This window comes from Trichomycterus rosablanca, chromosome 11, assembly GCF_030014385.1.
Source record: "Trichomycterus rosablanca isolate fTriRos1 chromosome 11, fTriRos1.hap1, whole genome shotgun sequence".
NCBI lineage: Eukaryota > Metazoa > Chordata > Actinopteri > Siluriformes > Trichomycteridae > Trichomycterus > Trichomycterus rosablanca.
This window is the reverse complement of record NC_085998.1, coordinates 21040838-21061033: the sequence shown is the minus strand read 5'-3', so window position 1 is coordinate 21061033 and position 20196 is coordinate 21040838. Positions and strand designations below refer to the sequence as shown.

Sequence of the window (20196 nt, the reverse complement as noted above, 5' to 3'; positions counted from 1 at the left end):
CCTCACTCTTCAATAGTGAGGCGTGTCCACCCCTGTTACAGCTCCAAATTGTTGTGGAAAGCCTTACAGACGAGTGATGACTGTTCTAGCTATATATTGAGTGGGCAATTTCGTACAAATGCTCATGGCAGGTCCACATAATTTGTCCAAACAGTGTTATTTAATATTGGTTTGATGATTCCTTGCGATCTCACTGAAACCCCTGATTCCCAGTGGTTTAGAAGAATAAATATGCAGTTTGTTTTCGGTACATTTTTATCCAGAATGACGTAAATGCAGGCAGAGCAGTCCTCATTAACTGACTTCATTAAAAGTACTGCATTGCTGGAGATGGTTTAGAGCAAAACCTGCCCATTAGCCCTGTTTTAAAGTCCATGTTGATTGTGGATACTGACCATTCATTTTAGGACCATTAAAGAGTCTGTTCCAAACCAATTTTAAATGTAACAACCTAAACAGGAGTCCCTCAAGTCAAAATCAAACAAAGCCTTTCATTACATCCTTCATTCGATCCATGTTACTTCTGTGTGAATACTACTCATAGGGTCTGGTCAAAAACCTAGTGAGCTGCCTTACTGCCTACCTAAGTAGAGAGGATTCTGTTAGGATATCGAACTTATAAGGCAGGTTAATCAGACGCACTACTTAGACAGTGATTACGTCACTGCAGTTTTAACACAGTTAGCTACAGGCCATTCAAACCAATGGGCTAAGGCGACACAACCCACTAGCATGCCTTCCGTGTACCGAAAACGGTTAAACTGTCACTGACGAGTCAAAAATAATTTACACTGCCGCTCAGGTGGCGCAGCGGTAAAAGACACGCGCTGCAACCAGAGCTGGATTTCGAAGGAGCGTCGTTTCGAATCCAGCTCTGCCTTCACGGTCGAGGCTGGGCGGCTATGGACAACGATTGGCCTGTTGTCCGGGTGGGGGGCGGGACTTGAGACCGTAGGGGATGCTCTCTCAGGAATGGGGCGGTAGCGCCCTCTGCTGGCTGGTTGGTGGCGCCTGTATGGAGACGGGAGGGGGTGTGGCGGAGTGTGTGATCCTCCGTGCACAGTACTCTGCCACGCTACACTCGTCAAGTGTGGGTGATAAGACGGTCGATTGGCTGTGCACGTTTCGGAGGAGGCGTGGAACCGCCTCGTCAGCCCCAATCAGGAGCAGGAATCCGCACTAATGAGAGGATGATAGATGGGACGAAATTGGACGTGCTAAATTTATAAAAAAATAAAAATAAATAAATAAAAAATAATAATAATAATTTACACTTGTACCCCTTTATACAAATAAAAAATAAATTATTGGAATTTATTTATATTTGAAAAGAATTCTGTTCGTTGCTCCGTATTTGTTTGCTATATTTGTATTTTTTTGTGAGCAAAAATGTGCCGCAGTGAATGCTGGGATTGCCTTCACTGCTTAGGAAGATCGAATGTTCCCTTGTCATTCAGTCAGATTATCGTTTAAAATTAAGGCAACTTAGTAGGCAGCATTTTTCGTTATCTAAGAATTCGGACAGTCTTCTTCTCAGGAGAGCGCGTAGGATGACATAAAATATTGTACTGTGTATATGTAGAGAGCTCACTAGGTTTTCGAACCGACCCACAGTGTGTTCTGCACACACTAAGATATAGTCATAACAATGGTTTTAACTTCCACCTTTCCAACTGCACAATGGGTAAACCATGTCCAAATGTCAGCAAATTTCAGCATATTTCAGCATTTAGGAAGCCATTAATGCCTGAAGAAATAAAGTGGGCTACATCAGGAAGGGCATTTGGTGTAAAGACTTGCTTAAATAGGTAATGCCTAGTTCACACTACACGATTTTTGCCCTGATTTTCATTCGCCGACTGGTCGCTGCTAGATGTGGCAGCTCGGGAGCAACTCGGCTATGTGTGAACTACTCAACAACTCAATCTAAGCGGCTGAAGAAAAATATCTAGCATGCTAGATATCTGGATCAGTCGGCCGACTGGCAGTGCGGTGTCGAACAACAGCCAATGATAACGCAAGATACAGGGTTTGGAAACCCTGGGGAGGAGTGTAGAAACGCGAGACAGAGGCATGATATAGTTTTTATCAGAATACATCAGCATACACTCAAGTTTTACAGTATTTGTAACCTTATCATCCACGCCAAACCATAATACCAACAATGCATTGCAAAAAAATATTAATTTACCTCCAACTCATTACAGAACAGATAATCCCTGCTGGTCATGTTGCCAAATCCACTCAGATTAATTTATTTTTCCTGCTTGCTTTTACGCTGCACATCAGCGCACAAACAACTTTGATCCCTCGCTACTTGTTGACATGCATTTATTGGACGTGGTATCATTAAACCCCTCGTCACTTCTCGTGTTTGTTTTGTGACAAAATGTAATTTGGGAGACCAGACTGACTCATTCTGGTGCTAGATTGTGTAGTGTGAAACCCCCTATTGTCGATCAGTCGTGTAGTGTGAAAACCACAACGACTTAAAAGACTCCCGAGTGCAAGAGATCCAGTTGAAGTGTGAACTGTACAGCGACCCACCAACTCAGAAAGTCATGTAGTGTGAACTTGGCATATGCAGACCAGAATGATCCACTGTGGCAACCCGTAGAACGGAAGCAGACAAAAGAAAAAAAGATCATTATTTAAAAAGACCCCATAAAACCCCAACTATAAAACAGCAACTGTCCTATTAGATATATTAGAAAGAAGCACAAGATTAGAAGGCGATTATGTTTTTATACCGGCAACACAGGTGTTGCAGAGCCTTTAACCTTACATTTACCAGCTGTGCTTTTGTTACCTTGTATTCACCTTGTTTTAAATGACTTTTTGCATGAGAATATAAAACCAGTTAGTGTGCCAGATATGCACAAATAAGAGGAAGTTAGGTGAGGGCAAAACATTCTCGTGTCATTTCTGTTCCCACGTGGGCTTTTCTCTCACCTTTTAAGAGCAAGTCAGTAGGTTAAGTGGTTACACTACATTTCCACTAGGTGCAAATGTGTTTGAGATATCCTGTCACGGACAGGTGTCGTGTTGAGCTTGTGCTCCCACTTTGTACATAGTGTTCTTTGGACAGACCCAAACCCACCACTCACTTGATCAGGAATCTAAATGAATAAAAGCTGCAGATGTGTAGACTATATTTTCCTTATTTATTTCTGCATTTTCTCCCATTTTTTCTCCCGATTTAGCCTAGTCAATTTGTCTTCCCCTGCTGGGGATCCCTGATTGCATTCGAGGGAGGTATATTTCCTCCTCACGCCTCCTCCGACCCGTGCGCAGTCCTTAGCGGACCCTTTCTTATTCACCCATGCTTCTGCACAGGCGTCTCCATCTGCTAATCAGGGTCCTTGCACAGCGTTTCCAGACCCCACCCACATAGTCCAGTCATGCCGTGCTAGCAGACACGGTAGCCAGTTAAGAGTCTGCTGCAGGTACTGCCAATTATGCCCGCTCGATGGTGCACAGCTGACCGGTGGCAATGACGAGTTTCAAACCGAGGAGTTCAGAATCTCGGCGCTGGTGTGCTAGTGGAATATCCCGCTGCCCCACCTGGGCGTAACGCTTGTTTTTTTCTATTTATTTATGCACTTTCTCCCTTTTTCTAGCCGATCTGTTTTCCGCTGCTGGGGATCCCCAAATGCATTCCAGGAAGGTATACTTGCCTGCTCCACGCCCCCTCCGACACGCGGTCCCACAACCTCTTCTTTTTCACTAGTGCTTCGCTGGGTTCACACCTGTGGCTCATCCACTTCTGCACAAATGCCTCGAGGTGCTAACCGGAGTCCTTACGCAGCGTTTTAAGACCTCACCCACTTTGTCTGGTCCTTTCCCACCCAGCAGACTTGGTGACCAATTTTACCTGCTGGATGCACTGGATGGCGCCCAGCCGACAGGTAGCAGAGCCGAGATTCGAACCGGGGTGTTCTGAATCTCAGCGCTGGTGTGCTAGCGGAATATCCCGCTGTGGCACCTGGGTGTTCCTTTAGTGGATGAGACTGTTTAGGGTTGTACACATTGGGGCATTTATCATTTATTTATTAATTAATTGTCACTAGTCATTATTCATTATGTCATTATTTGTGCTTCGTTCTGGTCAAGGTTGCTGTGAGTCCGGTGCAGCCAGGAAGAAATGTGATTTCTCAATACAGGAACACAGCCTGGACAGGATATCTGTTCATCACACAGCATCACTCTCAAACCCATTCATTTACTTACTCACATAGAGGTTCAATGTAGAGCAACCAATCTAAAGAGAGGAAATGCAAATGGACACGTACAGAACACTTGACACCTTTTCTGCCAGCTGCGCCACCGTCCTGCCCCTTTTGTCCCCACCCCCCAACTTTCCTCCCAATCTAGTCGTATCCAATTACCCTATTGCATTACGCTTCCTCTCTACTGATGCTGACTTCCACTCCTGACTGACACACGCCCCCTCCGACACGTGTGCAGTAGCCGGCTGCATTTTTTCAAGGCAAGTTCATATGCAGATCAGCTTTGTGTATGGAGAGTCACACCCCGATCGAATAATCCTTTGCAGACACCATCAATCAGCCAGCAGAGGTCGTAATCGTATCAGTTATGAGGAATCCCGTCTGGCTCCCACCCTTGTTGTTCGTGGAGGCGCCCAGCCTGCCGGTAGCAGAGCTGAGATTCGGACCGACGAGTTCGAGATGTCAGCTCTGGTGTGCTAGCGTGTTTTACCACTGCACCACCTAAACGCCACAATGAATGAAACATCTAAGTACAACTGCAGCTGTATTACAAATTGTATTAATAAGGTCTAGGTCAAACTAGTCCCCGAGGTCAGCATCCTTGTGACCTACAGGGTACCCAAAGTGGCCTTGCATTTGAAAGGACAAACACAGACACACTGCCTCAGCCTATGAGCAATAAAGCTACAAAATTCCGTATTAAGAATAACAGCACTTGAATTGAGCTGCATTATAAAAGGAGGTGCAGATCCAACAATCCAAAACAAAGAAGACAGACACTTAAAATTCATCACAGAAGCTTGTCCAGCATTATTGTCTTTCTCGCTTTCCATGTCCAGTTAACATCACGCAGTGCGTGATGTTAACTGGACATGGAAAGCGAGAAAGACAATAATGCTGAAACGTTTCACTAGACCAATTCGTCCATGAAGTTTAAAGAACATCAGACAATAAAAGAAAGGTTCGCATGGTGTCTACAATTAGTGCATCCTTAATTAAATATGTGCACACAGATGGCTCTGGGTGGAGTACAGAGAGGACGAGGAGGGGAGGAGTGGTTGGGTGCAAATGCTCGTCCCACAGCCCCTCTCCTTTCAATATGGGAAGCTTGTTTGGCTCTTCACTCGGACTGCTTGCCAGCTCTACTACCCCTCCCCCCTCACAAACGCCCCCTCCTGCCATCCTCTCCCTCTCTCTCTCTCTTTCTCTCTGTGTGTTCATTCTCCCTTATTGCCTCTCGAGTGCTTTGCCTGGCAACACCTCTCAGCAGCCAGCCCGATGTCTGCTGCTTCCCATCAGCAAACACACAAAGAGAGCGAGAGAGAGAATTAGAGCGTGAGAGAGAGCTCTGTTTTTGAGGCTGAACATCTCCGAACAGAGAATAAGAGTAAATTAGAGGGCAAGAGATTACTAAGAGAGAAATGAGGGAAAAAGAAAAGCACAAAAACTACAAAATCTAAATTAACAGCAGAAGAAAACCCATTATAAAAAAAAACCAAGCAGCTTTATGGTCTGACATTTTTATGGTATGATAACCTAGTGAAGAAACCAAGCGCTCTGGAGGTAGAGCAGTAACACGGGCGAGGATGAAGAATACACCGATAACCTTAACATTAAACCACCTACTTGTTTCTACACTCACTGTCCATTATATCAGCTCCACTTACCATATAGAAGCACTTTGTAGTTCTACAATTACTGACTGATTCTTTACATACTATTTTAGCCTGCTTTCACCCTGTTCTTCAATGGTCAGGACCCCCACAGAGTTGCTGGTATGAGTGGATAAGACACAGCAACCGGAGAGACACACCCTGATCAACGCATTATTCCTTGACTCTGTGCAGGCGCCATCAATCAGCCAGCAGAGGTCATAATTGCATCAGTTATGAGGGCCCTATCTGGCTCCCACCCTGTATGAACAACAGCCAATCCTTGTTCATGTAGCCGCCCAGCCCAGTCGGATGGCAGAGGTGAGTTTCGAACCGACAAGTCAGCTCTGGTGCGCTAGCGTGTTTTACCACCTGAGTGGACAACTGTTTTTTACTTTTTAACTTGTGTTATAGCTGAAAAATTGTGAGAATCAAAATCAGCTTTTCTGAGAGAGTCTAAAACGCTTATTGTTAAAAAAAAGCTTAATGTGACAACGTATTTAGTGAATGACATAGGAACACTAAACCTCTTTTAATTATTACTGCTCATAAGCTGCTACTAATAAAAATGCTGGCTCGTTGTTTTAATACAATAAGTCACGTTAGGTTTTGTTCACGTTAAGTGTTGTTCTGCTTAAATCACTTTTACTATGTCATGTCAAACAGTTTGTCTCATTGGAGGTGCAAGCTCAACGCAGCAAAAGCGTGCCTCACTCCATAGCAAAAGCTTGGTTTTGACGCTTCTCATATGAATGTGCCCTTAGCCCTTTGATCCACAAGCTAAGCAAACCTCTTCTGATGCACAACATGGGTTGAAAATGACCCATATTCGTTTCCTATGTTATTTCATGTATTACTGAGTATCTTTTTGGTATATATTTTGAAACCATTTCACCATTTAATGTTCCATACTAGAATATGTTAACAGCTAGCAAGCTAATAGTATTGGACATATTCAAGATTCAAGAGCCTAATCTTTGGTTGTCTTTCAAAAGATCAGTAAATATGTTTCTGATTACAAACACTTACAAATGTCAGTAGTTCCTGTCAAATTCCATAGTAAATACATAAGGGTCATTTTTGACCCATGTTGTGCATTAGAAGGGTAGTGATACAAAAATGATTTTTATAAAAAAAACAAAAAATATAAAACTGAAATAAGGATTTGTGATGATCAAGTTAATTGAGGAATTCATGAAAGCTTGAATGACGAAATTAATTTATTGCAAAGATATAGAAAATAAAAACTCAGTCGGGTCACTTTTGACCCAGGTTGTGCATCAAAGTGTTAAGCTTTGTTCACTCTAACTAAGAGATGTTCTTATGCGCCCAAGTCGCTTTTACTGTCATATCAAACACATCTAATTGGAGGCGCTTTGAAAAGCTTAAAGTTCAATCAGGTGAACTTTGATGGCCACAGCAAGCTCAAAAATCACAACCCAACACGGCAAAAGTGAGCGGTGCACGCCGTTTAGGAAAGGGCAGCGGCAAGCTAAGCAGCACCGCCACACTCCATAAGAAACAACGGCACAGCCGACACATAAGCGTTGTTACAATTACATTTTTGGCATTTAGCAGACGCATTTATCCAACAGCATACAGTCTGAGCAATTGAGGGTTAAGGGCCTTGCTCAAGGGCCCAACAGTAGCAACCTGGCAGTGGTGGGGCTAGAACCAGCAACCTTTGGATTACTAGTCCAGTACCTTAACGACTAGGCTACAGCTTGCCTAATGCGGCTTCTCATGTGAATGCGCCTTAAGTCTCCCATCTCTGTTTTGCCATCTGAGCACCTGTGTCATGAAATTTGTAATGTATTACCTGGTGACATTTAGGGTATAGTTACAGTTGTTGTGTGGTCTGATACAGAGGAAGCAAGTGCTGTGTGCAAGAGATGAGCAGTATTGGGATGAAGTTCTGCCAAACAGCCTGACTAAAATATCTGAATAATAAAAAGCATTTCCTCGACACACTTTATGGTATTATTTTATGTAAAATAGGTACTGGCCTCAAAGAGCTCTGAGCATACGATCACCAAGCATTTTTAGGTATGTACATTTTGCCTAGTAAATTTAAGAATAGTAAAAATTTACATTTACATTTTCTGCATTTAGCAGACGCTCTTATCCAGAGCGACTTACAGTAGTGCTTCCATAGTAAATATTTCATTTCTCATGTTTAAGTAAACAACAGTCCAAGAACACACATCTGCTCAAACCTGTTAGAACCAAAGTGTTTTTTTTTTGTTTTTCTTTTTGGAAATGGAAAAAAAAATTTTTAGTAAGTAAGTACAAGTCAGCTTAAGTGCTCAGTAAGACAGCAAGAGACTCAGATGTTCGGACAGACAGAGGAAGTTCATTCCACCACTTGGGTGCTAGAACAGAGAAGAGCCTTGATGCTTGTCTTCCTTTAGTCCTGTGTGGAGGATCAAGTCGAGCGAGACTAGTGGCTCGGAGGTACAGAGCGGGGTTTGATTAGACCGCGAAGGTAGCTTGGGACTGGTCCATTTTTGGCTTTGTAGGCGAGCATCAGTGTTGTAAACTGAAGGCGTGCAGCTACAGGAAGCCAGTGAAGAGAATGCAGAAGTGGGTGATGTGGCAGTGTTTATGTGATGATAAAAATGATTACATCAGAAGCAAGGTTTTCCCTACAGTCTTTGATTGCTGGTTTAAACCCCACCACCGCCAGGTTGCCTGTGTGGGCCCTTGAGCAAGGCCCTTAACACTAAATTGCTTAAACTGTATACTGTAAGTGTTCTAAAAGCTGAAAATGCAAATCTACATCTCATTTATACAGGGAATCAGTCCTGCATAGACTACAACATCACGAAGCTCCTGCAAAAACCTGCAGAGATGCGCGAAGGGCTTCAGGGTGGGGTAAGGACATAAAAAATGTTCAAACTGTAGTCAGAGCCATGTCAGCCTAATTTAATTAACCATGCCTTAAAGCCTTAAGCTGAAATGGAAATATCCAGCACAGATCATCAGGGAAAAATGCTACTTAGTGCAAAGCACTCAGAGCAGCAGCAGGACTCTGAAATGGAAAACTGTGAGGACATGCACTCCTCTACACATCTGTGCACTTACTGATTATGCCCCACACTTCCTTCCTAGTTTTAATATTTTGTGTGACTGACACTGCCTGGCGTGACCCATGTATACACCGGCGGTGATTTATTGCTTTCCATGCATCACCCGTCTGCACTTCTGACTCAAGGTTTTTGGAATTGGTACCCAGATTCCAGCTGTGGCTGAAAGTCAACACATGTACACATCAATGGTGTGTTGAGCTGAATACCGGACTTAGAGGTCTAAACCTTGAAAGAGGGTCAGGGTTGTAGTGAGCCCAGTTCCGTGAAATACTGGACGCGAGGCAGGAATACCCTGGATAGGGCGACAATCCAGCACAAAGCTTTGCCACCCCGCCATGTCTCTTGTAGATGCCTGAATGGCCTTTAGCACTGCTGAGATTTAAACCCAAGTCTCTAAGAGAATAGACAGCCCAATGCTTTGGCAGCTGTATTTATTTATTAGGATTGTAACGTCATGTTTTACACACTTTGGTTACATTCATGACTTGACAGGTTGTTACTGCTTACACAAGATTCATCAGTTCACAAGTTTAATGTCAAACACAGTCATGGACAATTTTGTATCTCCAATTCACCTCACCTGCAATAGGAGGAAACTGGAGCTCCCGGAGGAAACCCACACAGACACAGGGAGAACACACAGAAAGGACCTGGACCACTCCACATGGGAATCAAACCCAGGACCTTCTTGCTGTGAGGCGACAGTGCTATCCACCAAGCCACCAATTATTTTAATAAATATGTCATATGTTTCCTAATAAGAATGTAGAAATTTGTGTGGTGCATTTATGAGGTCACACAGTGATGTTCGACAGAAAGGTCTGGCTTGCAAATGACACTCTATTTCAACTTAAAGGAGTGCAGTGGGATAAACACTCCAGCGGCGCTGCTGTGTCTGATCCACTCAAACCAGCACAACACACACTAACACACCATCACCATGTCAGTATCACTGCAGTGCTGAGAATGATCCACCACCCAAATAATACCTGCTCTGTGGTGGTCCTGACCATTAAAGAATAGCATGAAAGGGGGCTAAAAAAAGTATATAGAAAAACAGATGGACAACAGTCAGTAATTGTAGAACTACAAAGTGCTTCTAAATGGTAAGTGGAGCTGATAAAATGGACAGTGAGTGTAGAAACAAGGAGGGGGTTTTAATGGTATGGCGGATTGGTGTAGGTTAGAGCTTTGTATTCTCAGTATGTCTTTGCCAAGGTCAGGAAGAGACCCTAAAGTACCAAACTGTCAGTAGAAGTTCCTAAAACATGGGTAACAGTCTGTCTGTCAAAGCAGGGTTTTTCTGAAAAAAATGGGGTGCAGAGGAAAATAATAATTTAATGAACTTGTACGTGAACTTTATGTTACATCTTGTAAACCACAGTGGGATCAGATTGTCCAGAGAAAGTAAGATGCATTGTTTGTGTGCCTGGGTAGCGTAAAAAGTCATACACAAATCATGGTCTCTGTGTCAAGAGCACAGCTATGAGAAATCTGAACTTCACTGTCGATCCTATCAACAAAAGAACAGCACAAGATTATATTTATTGCATAGTCATATGTGCAAATAGGCTGCATCTTAAACCACATCATTTCAGCACACAGTATGACGAAAACCAATAGTAAAGTATTGATTTGAAATGGTTGGCGAGTAAATATAAACACTATAAGCCATTATGGACTACTTAAACACACCCTGGATCAATACAGTTTCACAACCAAGCATCATTTTTCATTAGCGCTATGTTTGAATAAGGCGGTCGGGTGGTGCAGCAGTGTATTACATTAGCCCACAGCCGCCAACATCCAATTTAAATCTCTGTGGTCCAGCGTCTATAGTCATGATTGGCTATGTCTGAGCAGGAGATGAACAAAGCCTTAGGATTGTCGGCCTGTCCAGGATACTCCTGCCCAGCGCCCAGTGTTTTCGAATGGAACCGGACCTGCTGCAACCCTGACAGGATAAAGTGGTTCATTAAAATAAAAATAATGTAATTATTTATTAGGATTTTACCATCATGTTTTACACACTTTGGTTACATTCATGACAGTCTTTAATGTCAAACACACTCATGGACAATTTTGCATCTCCTATTCACCTCACTTTCATGTCTTTGGACTGTGGGAGGAAACCGGAGCTCCCGGAGGAAACCCACGCAAACATGCAAACTCCATACGGAAAGGACCCAAACCGCTCCACCTAAGAATCGAACGCAGGACCTTTTTGCTGTGAGGCAACTAATGCTACCCACTGAGCCAATGTGCCCACCCAAAATAAAAATGAATGTTTAAATAAGTAAATCATTTCTCCACGACAAGAACAAATATCTGAGAGGAACCTAAATAGGGTTCTGTTTCACAGTGGAAGAAACAAACCATCTCAGCCTTAGTGCTTTCTGTCACAGTGCTTCCTAATTTCTGTCACACTGCCTCTGCATTGTTGGCTGGGCTTACTTTGCATCGCATTTGCATTACCCAGACCTTGGCGTAAAACACTTTAGTATAAAAAACAGAAAACCCACTGACCTGAAACAGTTATATTGGAAGGCTAGATAAAAAAACGTCTTTATGGCGCTTAGGTGGCGCAGCGGGATAACCAAGGATAAAACTCCTCGGTTCGAAACTCGGTGTTGCCACAGGTCAGCTGGGCGCCATCTGGCGGGCATAATTTGCAGTGCCTGCAGCAGATACAAATTGGCTACCATATCTGCAGGGTGAGGGCCAGACTATGTGTGGGTGGGATTTTCATACGTACCCTGATTGGTGGAAGAGTACGCCTGTGCAGAATGCAGGGACGAGACGAGGAGGGCTGTACACATGTCGGAAGAGGCATATATACATATACAGGTGTACAGTGCAACAAAATTCACTTTTCGCATATCCCAGCTCGTTTGGAAGCTGGGGTCAGAGCACAGGGTCAGCCATTGTACGGCACCCCTGGAGCCGACAGGGTTAAGGGCCTTGCTCAAGAATCCAACAGTGGCTGCATGGCAGAGCTGGGATCCGAACTCTCAGCCTTTCAATTCATAGCACAAAGCTCTACCCACTACATTTAATGACAAGACAGTCATTAAAGATTAGCTGTTTTTATTTGGTGTGTTGCTCGTGGGCATCCTCAAAAAGAAACATGAGGTGAACTGACTATTTATTTTAGAAATACATTGTTTTATTTCTGTCTGTAAAGAGGCTTTGGTACTGATTTTCTTTAGTGAATATTGCTCTTACTCATTTATATTGCTGGCATCGTAGCAGCAGGTGCAGATGTATTACCGACCATCTGCCAAGTATAACCACAATAAAAGTCTTAAGATTAGACATAAATCATAGAGAGAATTATATTATAAAGGTCACAGTTTATCCAACTTTCAAAGCCAATTTGAATCATATACAGTGAAATGCAATTATCAAAAGAGTTGTTTGGTTTTCATGAGTAATCACTCCCACACAATTACGCCGGTAGCACAAAGAAAATCATACATTTACCCTACACTCACACTAATAAAAAGTGGCTGAAATCTGTCAGAATATACTATAAAATATATATATATATATTTTTTTTTTTCTTGCATTATTGATGTAGGAGAGCAGGCCACACTTTCAACTGTAGTGAATGAAAAGTGATTATGACACTGTAAGGGAAGGGAAGAGAACTCTGAGAACGTTGGGCTGGGCAGACAACCCCTCACCCCCAACCTTTCATATTTATTTAATTAGAAAAAACAAAACATGAAGAACTGTAGAGGAAATGGAGAGGATGTGAGTGAGGATTCATTAAGCAGGAATTGAAAGAGAATGATGGGTAAATATACAGGCAGTAAATAGTCATTTAGGAGTTGGGAGGAGTTTCGGTCGTGTCTTTTTCTCCCAAACTTAAGTAACTTTATTTGACTGCCCCAATGACAGTTAAACATAGTTAAACATACACTACAGTAAATTTAAATGCTGAGCGGCACGGTGGGTAGCACTGTCGCCTCACAGCAAGAAGGTCCTGGGTTCGATCCCCAGGCGGGGCGGTCCGGGTCCTTTCTGTGTGGAATTTGCATGTTCTCCCCGTGTCTGTGTGGGTTTCCTCCGGGAGCTCTGGTTTCCTCCCACAGTCCAAAAATATGCAGTCAGGTTAATTGGACGCTGCAGTGACAATGGCATGGTGGTGGTGTGTTAGTGTGTGTTGTGCTGGTATAAGTGGATCAGACACAGCAACGCTGATAGAGTTTATAAACACCTCACTGTCACTGCTGGACTGAGAATAGTCCACCAACCAAAAACATCCAGCTAACAGCGCCCTGTGGGCAGCGTCCTGTGAGCACTGATGAAGGTCTAGAAGATGACCAACTCAAACAGCAGCAATAGATGAGCGATCGTCTCTGACTTTACATCTACAAGGTGGACCAACTAGGTAGGAGTGTCTAATAGAGTGGACAGTGAGTGGACACGGTATTTTAAAAACTCCAGCAGTGCTGCTGTGTCTGATCCACTCATACCAGCACAACACACACTAACACACCACCACCATGGCAGTGTCACTGCAGTGCTGAGAATGATCCACCACCTAAATAATACCTGCACTGTGGTGGTCCTTTGGGGGTCCTAACCATTGAAGAACAGAACTTATCACCACTAGGTGGGAGCAGTGTCTCGCTGCTGCGTAAAAAAAAGCTCAGGATTCAAACTGATTTTCCATTTTATAGTTATTCTATTTTAAATCCTCCAGCTCCCGCCGGTCCGTGAAATGATATCTTTTTTTTTTTAATGCATTTTCTCCCAATTTTCCTCCCAATTTAGTGCACTCAATTTTGTCTTCCGTTGCTGAGAGATGCCAGATTGCATCCGAGAAGAGCACGTCGCTGTACACGCCTCTTCCGACACGTGTACATACCTCCTCTTCTCGCCCCTGCATTCTGCACAGGAGTCTCTTCCGCCAATCAGGGTCCTTACACAGCGTATGGAGACCCACACATAGTCCGGCCCCCACCCTGCAGATACGGTGGCCAAATAGTATCTGCTGCAGGCACTGCCAATCATGCCCGCTAGATGGCGCACAGCCGACCGGTGGCAACAGAGTTTCGAACCGGTGAAATTATATCTTATATGAAACCGGTCCATGGTGCAAAAAAAGTTGGTGGACCGCTGCTCTAAGGTAGCTTGGGGCTGGACCATTTTTGGCTTTGTAGGCGAGCATCAGTGTTTTGAACTGAATGCGGGCAGCTACAGGAAGCCAGTAAAGAGAATGTAGCAGTGGGGTGATGTGGCAGTGAGAGATTACAAGTGAATGGACAAGAATCTGAAGATACATACTGGAAATGTAAAAATGCATTTTGAGTATGTATTCAACTCCTTTCTAACTCCATGTGCTTTCCTACTGTCATGTGACTAGTGATCTCAGTTACACCAGCTCTCCTCTACTCTTCTATCTTCTAGATACAATATGTCCTTAACACATGATTTCAGTATATCAGAAAGCCACATAAGTGCTTCTGAAATCACGGACAATTCCCTAAAGTAATTTTAAACCACTAAAAATAATCCATGTGCAATAATTCAGGATTAATGCTTTTCTAAAGCCTAGGAAAAAACCGCTTCTCTTTTTAAATCAATCCGGAATCTGTGCAGACAGCAGACAAATCAAAAGAAAGTATTGGCTTACCAAAAGCCAACAGAAAAGTGACCATGTGCCTTAAAATATATTCCACAAGTTCTATATTATTGAGCCTGATGTATGCGGACAACTGACCGACTGCCTCCACTCTTCTGCCTCCAAGGCTTTCAAGACTTTGGAGTGCATCTGTAAAAAATTCGGGCCATTTAGTAGTCAGAAGAGCATTTGTAAGGTCAGGCAGAGTGAAGGCCTGGCTCCAATTCATTAGGTGTTTAATAGGATTGAGATCAGGGCTCTGTGCAGGTCTGTGAGGGTCTCTACGCCAAACCTGTCTAACCATGTCTATGTAGGAGTTGCAGTTATGTCAGTACAGAAACGGACCGTCCTTAAACTGGACTCACAATGTCATGTATGTACACTAATATTCACCGATAAGGCATAACATTATGACCACCTTCCTAATATTGTGTTGATCCCCGGTTTTGATGCCAAAACAGCCCTGGAACTGTGATGCACTGTGTATTCTTTCATCTTTCTATCAGAACCAGCATTAACTTCTTCAGCAGTTTGAGCTACAGTAGCTCGTCTGTTGGATCGGACCACACGGGCCAGCCTTCGCTCCCCTCGTGCATCAATGAGCATTGGCCGCCCATGACTCTGTCGCTGGTTTACCACTGTTCCTTGGACAACTTTTGATAGATACTGATCACTGCAGACAGTGAAAACTCCACTAGAGCTGCAGTTTTGAAGATGCTCTGACCCAGTCGTCTAGTCATCACAATTGACAAACCCTTGACACCCTTGTCAAACTCGCTCAAATTGTTACGCTTGCCCATTTTTCCTGCTTCTAACACATCATCTTTGAGGATAAAATGTTCACTTGCTGCCTAATATATCCCACCCACTAACGGGTGACGTGATGAAGAGATGATCAGTGTTATTCACTTCACCCGTCATAATGTTATGCCTGGTTGGTGTACACTTGATTTAAAATTCGATTCGTTCATACTTAATTAAGCAGTAAGTGACACTTCATGTCTTTTAGGATTGGGGCATTGTAAAACATTCTAAAAAGACCACTCCCTTCAGAAGAGTGAATGAATGATCAAGTGATTCATTAAAATAATTTTGTATTGATTTTGCAGTAAATGTTTCTGCTAAGTGAACCCAAACAGCGCTGACAAATTAGCCTCCGCATCATCTGCACTCAGTGTTTCCCAGAAGCAGACTCTCCCAGCCAAAACTGTAGCTGTTTTAGGTTAATCCTTTAATGGTCTGCTCAAACATTTGAATGAACTTACTTTAAGTCTAAATACTTGGATAAAAATAAGCTGTATTTATATAATCTTGTTTGGGCTGTATATACTCCTTGGTTGACATGTGTTAAACTCAAAAATATTGGTAGATGATTTTAAGAAAACAGCCTTTTTAACATACACCAATCAGCCATAACATTAAAACCACCTCCTTGTTTCTACACTCACTGTCCATTTTATCAGCTCCACTTACCACATAGAAGCACTTTGTAGTTCTACAATTACTGACTGTAGTCCATCTGTTTCTCTACATGCTTTGTTAGCCCCCTTTCATGCTGTTCTTCAATGGTCAGGACCCCCACAGGACCAGGGGGGGCGCAAGGAACACACATACATACACACACACACACACACACATTCACCTATAGGGCACTTCTGTGTCTCCAATTAACCTGACTGCACATTTTTGGACTGTGGGAGGAGACCGGAGCTCCGGGAGGAAACCCACGCAGACACGGGGAGAACATGCAAACTCCACACAGAGACCGCTCCACCTGAAAATCCAACCTAGGACCTTTCTTGCAGTAAGGCAACAATGCTACCTACTGAGCCACCGTGCCGCCCCCTGGAATTTGACTAGATGCTACAGAACTGATAGAACTGACAGAACTTTGACCGATAGTGTGTTTATGATTAGGTACAAAAAGAAACAGAGCATTACGAATTAGAATTAAGAAAAGAATTAAGGTAAAAGTATGATGTAAGAAAGGATGGTAATATAGCAAACCCAGTCCTTAATGTTTATTATAAAATAAATGCAGTTCCAAAGGACTTGAAGTGAAATCTAGTTGCATGTGCCAAAAAGCTAAAACTTGGCTGTGGTTTGATCTTTTAGAAATACCTGAAATATGAAGGACCTGAAATATACATAAACATATACATGCCATGGTCATTCTGAGGGGTGTTAGATAAAACAATGAAAAATACTCACTATTGGGCGGAGTCATTGAGCTGGTACTCGCGGGCACGGCTGAAACACTCCTGAATGCCCGAGTCGGCCCAAAGGCGCATCATGGCGGTCAGTAGCTCTGGTGAGTAGGGCTCAGTGTCCTCCATGCGACTCACAACGTCACACACCATCTTGGCATCAGCCTGCAAAAACACACAAATACACATTTTTAGCTGATAATCATGATCATGACTTGCATGGTAAAAATTAAACAAACTACATTACAGTAGAGGCCAACGGTCTGACTGTAATGCAATGTTCTGCTTATATTGTGTTGGTCCCCCTTTTGCTGCCAAAACAGCCCTGACCCGTCAAGGCATGGACTCCACTAGACCCCTGAAGTTGTGCTGTGGTATCTGGCACCAAGATGTTAGCAGCAGATCCTTTAAATCCTGTAAGTTGTGAGGTGGGGCTTCCATGGATCGGACTTGTTCGTCCAGCACATCCCACAGACGCCCGACTGGTTTAAGATCTGGGGAATTTGGAGGCCGAATCAACACCTCGAACTCGTTGTTGTGCTCCTCAAACCATTCCTGAAGCATTTTTGCTTTGTGGCAGGGAGCATTATCCTGCTGAAAGAGGCCACAGCCATCAGGGAATACCGTTTCCATGAAAGGGTGTACGTGGTCTGCAACAATGCTTAGGTAGGTGGTACGTGCAAAGTAACATCCGCATGGATGGCAGGACCCAAGGTTTCCACATGGGCCAGCCTGCGCTCCTCACGTGCATCAATGAGCCTTGGCCGCCCATGACCCTTTTGATAGATACTGACCACTGCAGACCGGGAACACCCCACAAGAGCTGCAGTTTTGGAGATGCTCTGACCCAGTCGTCTAGCCATCACAATTTGGTCCTTGTCCGACTCGCTCAAATGCCCATTTTTCCTTCTTCTAACACATCAACTTTGAGGATAAAATGTTCACTTGCTGCCTAATATATCCCACACACTAACAGGTGCCGTGATGAAGAGATAATCAGTGTTATTCACTTCACCTGTCAGTGGTCATAATGTTATGGCTGATCAACAAATACTAAGACACTGTAAAATTCATGTAAATTCCCTAAAGGATTTAACTCAAGAGGCACTCAAATAGTTAAGCTGATTATATAATTTGTAATAGAGATGGTTTGTTTTTGGAGATGGTAACACATGGTAGTACATCTCCATCTCCACGACTGTACACACATCTTATCTGAGGCAGCGCTAGCCGAGTTATGATGAATGGCATTCTCAGCGATAGGTGAAACAGCACTGCTCGGTTCTATTTCAGTCACAAAAGAGGGCACGGTCTTGCCCCTGCCTATCAGCTGACTCTAAATCAGGTGTGATCCTTTTCCAAGTAATGACTACTGAAGCAGAAGAACAGGGGCAGCTGAGCTCAGAACAGTTTTTAGAAATACCAATTATGAATTTGCCCTTTTAGCTCGGCTGATGGGAACAGAATGCTCTATGCAATGTCCCACTAGAGGTACGAGGTAGCACCAGGAATTAAGTCAATTAAAGCCAAGACAGCTGTGTGTGTATAGATTCTGATCCCTCTGGCCCCACTTTCTAGTCCACTAATCTCACATGCTTCCTGTGGGATGGGTCCATATTGCACCATGAACCTTTCTCACACACACACACACACACAGCGACACAGTGAGAGAGAGACGGGGGGCATTTTAGGTCCATCTGACAAAAAAAATCTATCTAATCTATTTGTTCTCAGGTTAAAGACCTGGTCACACACTAACCATTTATATATATATATATATCATTTATGAATTTTCTCCCCTTTTTCTCCCTTTTAGCACGTCCAATTGCCCTATTGCATCATGCTTCCTCTCCACCAATGCCGATCCCTGCTCTGATTGAGGAGAACGAAGCTAACCCACGCCCCCTCCGACACTTGGGCAGCATGCCGTATGCATCTTGTCACCTACACTTTGACGAGTGCCGTGCAGCTCAGCACTGTGTACAGAGAGACACACCCTGACAGCACTCTTTTCTCATCTCCGTGCAGGCGCCATCAATCAGCCAGCAGATGTCGTAATTGCATTAGTTATGAGAGAGAGACCCTATCCGGCTTAATCCCACCCATGTATGAACAATAGGCCAATCATTGTTCATGTGGCCGCTCAGCCTAGCCGGAAGGCAGAGCTAAGGTTTGATATGATGTATTCGAGATCTCAGCTCTGGGTGCAGTGTGTGTTTTTACCGCTGCGCCACCTGAACGGCCACACTTGCCATTTCTTGACTTGGCAATTGAGTTATGGCCATTTAACCCAAAACCTGTTATCTTAACCTAGTCTGTCACTCTGTCATTGGTTTTGTAGGCCTATTAATGTAATTTCAGGTCCTAAAATTAAACTGATCAAGTCAGGTCCTACAAGTACTACATTTTATACACTGAGAGTTGTATCATGCTTAAAAGACCCCCATTTTATTTCTTATCCCTTGCTCTACCCTTCCCACAAAACACTCCACTAGAGTTTATGCTGGAGGTCTTAAAGTCCTGCTGCTATACCCCTCTGTCACTCAAATCCTGACTGCGCTAGACACCAGCTGCAGAAAGGTCAGGGGGTGTAGACAAGTGGAGGAGCGAAGTCAGTGAGGTTGCATACAGGCTATGATAGCATGTGTGTATATGTACGAATGAATACCGCCTAGAAAGCCACTCAAAGTGAGTGAAGTTAGCATGCTATTCATAGTCAGCCATCACTGACTCCTTCTTCCGCCACTCTGCAGATTTATTGCAGCACTTCCTTCTGTGCCTTTGCTTCAGTGTGTGCTATTTTCTTCTTCCACAAAGTATAGTATAATTCTCAGGTAACCACTGTGAAAGGTTTTCGCTCGTCTGTGCAACAAAGATGAGGACGACCCTCGGCTATGAAAAAAGGCTGAGCTTCCTTCTCTGTCCACAGAGACGCCAATTCAGAGACTAAAGCAAAATGTGAACAATAGACAAAAGGGAAGACAGACCAGGATGAATGTCTCCAAAAAAGGCACGAGTAGATAAAACAGAGTGTTCAGCACTTCAGAGGGAGATAAGGATTATCAGAGGGGAATCATACCGATCCTACAGAATAAATGATCACTCTCAGATTGTTATAAAGACAAGCTAGAAAGAAGCTCCAGGCCTTATTAACTAATCCGAGGAAAAACAAACAGAAGAAAGCAGCTCACAGTAACAGTGTATGCGTGATCATTATCAGATTTTTGCAGTTAATTGTGTAAGGGGTCTTGCATTCAGCATACTTCAATTACTGGAATTAGATTATATGGAGAAATCTGAAGAGGCCAGTTTGATTACTGCCCAGTAATCAGATTATTCAAGCCATAAAAGCTACATAAACACTTTATGGCCACAAGCATATAATAT

At 43.5% G+C, this 20196-nt stretch overlaps 1 protein-coding gene across 4 annotated transcripts in view; it reads right to left on the bottom strand.

Moving 5' to 3' along the window:
* Nucleotides 1-20196, bottom strand: part of gnao1a (guanine nucleotide binding protein (G protein), alpha activating activity polypeptide O, a) — a 162090-nt gene that overhangs the window by 36459 nt on the left and 105435 nt on the right. For all 4 annotated transcript variants that reach the window (XM_063005288.1, XM_063005290.1, XM_063005289.1 and 1 more), the window contains exon 4: nucleotides 16814-16974. In XM_063005288.1, coding sequence (XP_062861358.1) covers nucleotides 16814-16974 — 161 coding nt within the window. The remainder of the gene's footprint in view (nucleotides 1-16813; nucleotides 16975-20196) is intronic.